We start from the raw sequence: 7842 nt of genomic DNA, 5'->3' as shown, positions 1-7842 counted from the left end.
TAAGTGAAATTTTGGTCACCTACCTACAGGAAATATGTAAACAAGGTTGAAAGAGTACAGAGAAAATTTACAAGGATGTTGCTGGGTCTGCAGGACCTGAGTTAGAAGGAAAGATTGAATAGGTTAGGACTGTATTCTTTAGAAGATTGAAAGGAGAGTTGATAGAGATGTACAAAATTCTGAGGGGTATAGATAGGGTAAACACAAGCAGGCTTTTTCCACTGAGGTTGGGTGGGACTACAACTAGAGATCATGGGTTATAGGTGAAAAGTGAGAAGTTTAGGGGGAACATGAGGGAAAACTTTTTCACTCAAAGGGTTGTGAGTGTAGAATGAGCTGCCAGCACAACTGGTGCATGCAAGCTTGATCTTAAAGTTTAAGAGAAGTTTGGATAGGTACATAGATGGTAGGGATATGGAGGGCTGTGGTCCCAGTGCGGGTCAACAGGACTACACAGTTTAAATGGTTTTGGTATGGACAAGATGGGCTAGATTCTATGCTATACTTCTCTATGACACTTAATTCCAGAGAGTACAGGCCCAGAGCCATCAAAAATGAAGCATATCAATCAGAATATCTACATCATAGTTCTGAGTGTCATCCAATTGATTATAGACCTTAGAACTTAAATTTACAAATAAAAAATCTTTCATGTCTTTGTCCCCTCAGAGTTTGCTGGTCAATGGTACTGTATTTGATGTTGGAGATGAAACCCTGGGAGAGGATGTTAATATTGGGTTGCTTATCCTGCCAGTAATTTTGGTGGATTTACCGGAGATACCATTGGCTCTTAGTTGTCCATGTCTCAGAGAGATGGGGATCCTTTCTGGATGGTCAACCATGAGTTTTGTGCTGGGTCTGAGGTCAGTCTTCCAATGCCATTTTCTTCAGTTGGTCAAACTCTGTGCTGGTGAAGAGAAAGCAGTAGTGAATGTAATCATCAATGTCTGCTTTCACAACAGAGAGGGACACTGATCCGAGGTTTCCAGAGTCATCATATGAATCTTTATTCTGAGAGGAGCGCAGCAGGAGGCAGGTTGATAGAGACCTTCTGTATTGTGGATATTAACTGTAAAGCCCATGGTCCTCACACTGTCTTAAAGCTTGGCCACAGTTAGCTTCGAGCTTTTCACATCATTCACGTGCCTGACATCAGACTCCCAAAAACAGACATTCGAGTCCTGCCGGTGGGTTTTGACCCGAAACGTCAACGATACTCTTTTCCATGGATGCTACTTGATCTGCTGAGTTCCTGCAGCATTTTGTGTGTGTGTGTTGCATTCTATTGTAAACTTTGCCATGACAGAAGATTACCAAGCAGACAGAACAGGACTGCACTGTGTATGTCCTTTGGCCCACAATGTTGTGCTAACTTTTTAACCTACTCAAGACCGGTCTAACCCTTCCCCTCACATAGCTCGCCATTGTTCCTTCATCCATATCCGTATCTAGCAGGAAACAATTCAAGGAAGTGTTCAAAGCTTCCTTAAAGCTACAACAGCCTCACTGAATCCTAGGTAGCTCAAAAAGAAGTATTTGGAATGGTGCTGAATACCTTGAGCCTATGAGTTGAGTGAACAGAAGCTCACTATAGGCAGCAGAGGTGTCATCAGCTAAGTACCCACCCAGTCATCCACCTCCTACCCTATCTTCCTTGGCTACCACCCAGAAAGCAAAGTAAATAATCCTGAATCCCAAGGGACTGCCTGAGAAGAACATTTTAATTTATCTGCCGAATACTCTATTACATATTGTTTCAGATTAACACATTTAATAGTTATTAGTAGCCTTCAGTTTGTTGGTTTACATTTTAATCAAGAACACAGAAATGACGTAAACATGATGTAAACATGACGAATCTGCAGATGCTGGAATACAGAAATAAATGACTTATGTTATAATAAATCAGATGTCACATAAAAACAGAAAATACTGGAACATCTGAGACGTACAAAGTTCAAAGCTTTTGATCAGAACTGGGAAAAGTTAAAAGTTACAGAGAAAGGAAGGAGAGGACAAAGGAAATATCAGAGTTAGGGTGGAGATAAGGAGAGCTAATATTATAAACAGCTGAAAATGACAAGCAAATTCTAGTGAATAATAAAAAGTATTTCTGATTAAGGTTCATTGAGCTGACACATTAACATCATTTTCTCCCTGCATATATGTTACCTTACCCACTGGGTAACTTTTAGATTTCAACAATTAGTGATGCCAGTTTGTATCAGACCTGCCCAATTCTGATGGAAGGTCATCAACCTCCACTGTTACCTCAGTTTTTTTCTATCTAAATTTTGCCTTACCATCTGGGCGATATCAATATTTTTTTAAATTTAAAATTTCCAGTAACTGCTGTGTTTTATACATCACAGCTCCAATTAGTTCCTCTTTTCTCATTCATTTTCCACTTGTTTCATCCTCCATGTGAACTGCAGTTAACAAGCCCTCACAATAGGTTTTAATTTAAATAAATTGAATTCAAAAGTACAATGGCAACCATATTAACCAATTATTGAGAGGTGTGAGACTGTGGGTAATTGGATAAATCAATTTGCCTTTTCAACTAACACATTTGCTTTGAAACACCCACTGCTATTTCAACAACCTCTTAATTGCTTCACATAAATATGCAGTTTAGTCAAACCTTGTTGCTCTGACCTTGCAATTAATAAACACATGGGAGTAATAAGATGATTAAAATAAGAAGAAAAAATACTGGGTAAGAGGCAAAAAAAATTGAAACATAGGTCAGGGATTGGCAGAGATCAGGAGAAGAAATAATATGAAATGCTGTATACTTGCTTTGAAAGATTAACCAATGCATCAAATTGATGAGTGACTTTTAACACTGCGTACTTCGATCTGCAGGATATTTGTGATCAAAATCCCAGGGCATTTACTGATTTTCATATATGCATTTTCCTTTTAAATCAAATGCAAATGTTAATAATAATGATCATATCCAGAGGATTGGTTAACAACCTGCCAAAGAACAGTAAACACCGTTAACCTTAGAACCATGTCTCAGTGGGTTTATGGAATGGCAAAGAGGAGGGAACTATTCACATGAAATATTCCACCCAGCTAATTTTACTCTTACATTGAGCACTAGTGCCAAACCAATTCAGCACCCAGATGAAGCCTACAACAGTTTTTTACACATTTCCGAATTGGCTTGGTGAAGAGGTAACTCCGCTTCCTGAGCAGTCCTTGTTCTCTTCTTTCTCTTGATAAACGCTACGTGCTCTTGCAATGATTTGTAGATTGTAACCTCCTCTCTGAAAACAAGACAATTTAAGACTAACTTCAAAAGTTTATTTGAACTGCACTTGAATAATTTTCAAAATAATAGATATTTCAACATATTCATTCCTAATGTGTCAGTCTTAGAAAGGGAAAAGTTTGATATGCTTAACATTAGCTTCTCAGAGTGTAATTATTTATAGCTGAGAGTTCATGCATTGAGTCAATTAATGCCCCATTTCATCCTAAAACCCATAATCCAGACTGACATTTCAGTATTGTACCATGAGAAACCCAGTCACAGAATTACTGTCTTTCAACTCATCTGTTTGCTCAGCTGATTGAAAAAGAAATGAATTCTCTGTATATTTTCACCAATGTTTATACATCAACCAACAATGACATTTAGAACTGGACCAGTAATTCATTTCAATAGTAGTTCATATTTGTGGGTTCTTAGTAAGAGTAAATTAGTTTTTGTGTTCCTCCAATTTATAACAGTGCTCTCCACTTCAAAAATAATTGTCTGCTACATGCCTTGAAAAATTATGATAATAGGGAAACTAGCAAATTATTTTTTTAAAAGGTCAAAACAATAGCTACCAATTATTAGCCAGAAAAATGAAATTGTCTACATATCATTCTGTACAGAAACTATGCAGCATGTCCCTTCATAAAAAAAAGGTCAGTACCAAAAATTCATGCAGGTGTTTCTTAGTCCAACACCAAATTCCCTGATTTATTCACAAAACATTATTCTCAAAATTCTGATGTACGCTGACACGTTTGCAGGCTGGGTGCCACAGAACAGTTATGAAAATGCTGAGGAAAGACTGGTAAACTTGGTGACCATGTACATAATCAGCCAAGTGTGCCCTGACAGACAAGTGGGCAGAAATTCATTGTGAATCAGTATTTGAGAGGGAGGGGTAGCAATGGTGAGGGAGCATTTACTGGGTGATTAAGAGGCTGGGATCAGATCTGCAGGCTCATAGTGGGGAGATCAGGTTTTGACTGATTGATTGATTGACAGTGCAGAGTAGGCCTTTCCTGCCCTTCGAGCTGCACCGCCCAGAAATTCTCCACTTTATTCCTAGCCTAGTCACAGGACAATTTACAATGACCGATTAACCCACCAACTGCTACGTTTTTAGACTGTGCGAGGTAACAAGAGCACCCAGAGAAAACCCGCTGTCACGGGGACAACATACAAACCTTTTACAGGTAGTGGTGGGAATTGAACCTGGGTCGCTGGTACTGTAAAGTGATATGCTAAACGGTATGCTACCGTACCATGGGTGGCACGGTTAAAAGGGTGAGATGAGAACTGGATTGGACTTCCCCACCCCCAATGTGGAATCTGCTTGCCTGCCAGCAACACACACTGACCCTATTTAAGTAAAACCAAGATGGTCATTCCAAAATGAATTTATGGTGCAATGTTCCAAACGGATTCACCTGATTATACCAAAATAACAAAGATCCGTGTCTGTAAATGCCCAATTAAATTTCCAGAGTGAGCTGAAGTGATCTCTTAATGATTTCAATCATGATTGAGTTGGGGAAAAATATTTCAAATTACATAATACCGAAGAAAAATTTAACAGCTGGCAAACAGCTTGGTTATAGAGCATTAGGACCCTCTTGTAGGTGATAGTTGAACAAGCTTAATAGCAGAAACAAAGGGGTAAAATGTATATATAGGAGAATGGATTGAAGGAAGATTTACCTGTATTTGAATGGCCCATTCAACAGTTGAAGGCAAACAGGAATGGGGGAATCTATAAATTCAACAGAGCTGATGAAATCCAAAGAAGCTGTTGCCTCATAATTATTTTTCACTCCTATTTGAAGAGAGGTGGTGTCGACTCTGATTATAGAATTAATCACCAGTGCCCCTCTGTAGATCAAATAGAAAAATATTATACATTACTTAAAGGTCTGATCAAGCAATAGATAGGCATTTACACTGCTTCCAGTCAATTGTTCACCCTTCCATTTTGGATCAGGGAAATTTTAAAGATCTTAAAACCAGTTCCCAGCATTTTACAGCTTAATTTCATTTGCATTGGAGACACCTATTGTACTATATATCAACAGACTGGTTAAACACAGACTATTCAGAGAGTGGATATGAAGAAATAATGCATGTGGAATAACACTTGTGGCATCCCTAACTTTGTTTATGATACTATTGACACTTACCCGGGCTAACATTTTTTTATGTGGCTCGAGATCAAGTTTTGTCTGATCGAATTTCTGGGAAATACATTGGTAAATCATATATCTGATCCCAATCCACTTCCTAAAAATCTTCATTAGCTGGGGAAAAATGCTTTGAATCCTCAGCAACAATTAAATATGCTATGGCTTGAGAAGTAAATTTAAAGAATCCCATTGGTGTGCTAGAGGGCAAAACCTACATACCTTTACTGAGAGACAACACCAGAAAGAATGCAACTTGAATTGTTGTCATATCAATTTACAAGAGTAAATGTAGACAAAAAAACAAGGTCCATTTGGTGATACATTGACAACAGTCTGTGGACTGGAAGTGAAATGCAAACTCTCACAGAAAATAAAATCCCTTTTGCTTCAAAGGAGAAATTTTATGCTGAAATCAGAAAAAAAATGTTTACTAGTATTTCAAAGAACTAATTCAAGCTCTTTTTAAAATCTAATTTTATTACAAAGTGAATGCCTCCTTACACTTCTTTTTGGAGAAGCTGACTAAAGCTGAGGCACTCTATTGAAATGGTAACCATCTACGGTCTCCACCTAGTGGTTACTTATCATGCAGGAGCCTAGATCATGATTCCTTAGATGGTAGAATAAGCTTGAGAAAAACACAGGTAAGGCAATGAAAATAAGCGGTTCCCAACACGGGAAGGCTTTTCTCTCCGCCATCCTACAGGGATAATGAAAGCAAAAATTTTGTTTCCTAATTGTTTGCCAATGATGCAGAAATAGGTAAGGGGCACGTAGCGAGAAAGATAATGTGAAGCTCAAGTGGGCTATAGAGTGAATGACTGGTCAAAGTTGATAAATATAGAGGAAAGTAGTGAGAGAGCAATAGGGGCAAAAAATTAAATGGGGAGAGGCGTTCAGAATATAAAATTAGAGTGGCTGAGCAAGGTGCAAAGACAGAAAAAGGTGGGTGATTGGGAAAACAGAGGGGAGCAGAAAAGAGAGGGCAACAAAATGAGAATGGTGAGAGATAATGAAAGAGGGCGCAAGAGAGAGACAGTGAATGGCAAAATATATTAGAGGGTCAGGCACAGAATAAGGTGAAGTGAGATAGAGTGTGAAGTAGAGAGAGAGCAGTAGTTGTGGGGTGGCAAAAAGTGTGTTAATTTAATACTGTGGCTCTCTGAAACTGTTTTGCTGAAATGGCCCCTCCCCACTTGAAAAGTAATGAAACTCATTGCATTAGATGTACCCATTGATTGATTGTACATAGAAACAATACAGGTCCTTCAGCCCACAAAGTTGTGCCGAAAATGTCCTACCTTAGAAATTCCTAGGGTTACCCATAGCCCTCTATTTTTCTAAGCTCCACGTACCTATCCAAAAGTCTCTTAAAAGACCCTATTGTATCCGCCTCCACCACCGTTGCCGGCAGCCCATTCCACGCACTCACCACTCTCTGCGTAAAAAACTTACCCCTGACATCTTCTATGTACCTACTCCCAAGCACCTTAAACCTGTGCCCTCTTGTGGCAGCCATTTCAGCCCTGGGAAAAAGCCTCTGACTATCCACACGAACAATGCCTCTCATCATCTTATACACCTCTATCAGGTCACCTCTCATCCTCCGTTGCTCCAAGGAAAACAGGCCGAGTTCACTCAACCTGTCTTGATAAGGCATGCTCCCCAATCCAGGCAACATCCTTGTAAATCTCCTCTGCATCTTTTCTATGGTTTCCACATCCTTCCTGTAGTGAGGCGACCAGAACTGAGCACAGTTCTCCAAGTGGGGTCTGACCAGGATCCTATATAGCTGCAACATTACCTCTCTGCTCCTAAATTCAATTCCACGATTGAAGGTCAATTCACCGTATGCCTTCTTAACCACAGAGTCAACCTGCGCAGCTGCTTTGAGCGTCCTATGGACTCGGACCCCAAGATCCCTCTGATCCTCCACACTGCGAAGAGTCTTACCATTAATACTATATTCTACCATCATATTTGACCTACCAAAATTAACCACTTCACACTTATCTGGGTTGAACTCCATCTGCCACTTCTCAGCTCAGTTTTGCATCCTATCAATGTCCCGCTCTAACCTCTGACAGCCCTCCACACTATCCACAACACCTCAAACCATTGTGTCATCAGAAACTTCGCTTCCTCATCCAGGTCATTTATAAAGATCACGAGAGTAGGGGTCCCAGAACAGATCCCTGAGGCACACCACTGGTCACCGACTTCCATGCAGTATATGACCTGTCTACAACCACTCTTTGCCTTCTGTGGGCAAGCCAGTTCTAGATCCACAAAGCAATGTCCCCTTGGATCCCATGCCTCCTTACTTTCTCAATAAGCCTTGCATGGGGTACCTTATCAAGTGCCTTGCTGAAATCCATATACGTTACATCT

The 7842-nt window shown here is 39.8% G+C and overlaps 1 protein-coding gene across 1 annotated transcript in view; it reads right to left on the bottom strand.

Annotated features, from left to right (window-relative positions):
- Positions 1 to 1665: 1665 nt before the first annotated feature.
- The window catches only part of LOC134358451 (microsomal triglyceride transfer protein-like), a 107776-nt gene continuing 101599 nt past the window's right edge, over positions 1666 to 7842 (bottom strand). Inside the window, exons 17-18 of the mRNA XM_063070690.1 lie at positions 4973 to 5143; positions 1666 to 3278 (exon numbers count right to left, since the gene is read on the bottom strand). Of these exons, the coding sequence (XP_062926760.1) occupies positions 3143 to 3278; positions 4973 to 5143 (307 nt within the window). The 3' untranslated portion in view covers positions 1666 to 3142. The remainder of the gene's footprint in view (positions 3279 to 4972; positions 5144 to 7842) is intronic.

The sequence above is a fragment of the Mobula hypostoma genome, chromosome 18 (genome assembly GCF_963921235.1).
Source record: "Mobula hypostoma chromosome 18, sMobHyp1.1, whole genome shotgun sequence".
Classification (NCBI taxonomy): Eukaryota; Metazoa; Chordata; class Chondrichthyes; order Myliobatiformes; family Myliobatidae; genus Mobula; species Mobula hypostoma.
The sequence above is the reverse complement of the archived record's forward strand: the minus strand, read 5'-3'. Positions and strand labels throughout refer to the sequence as shown.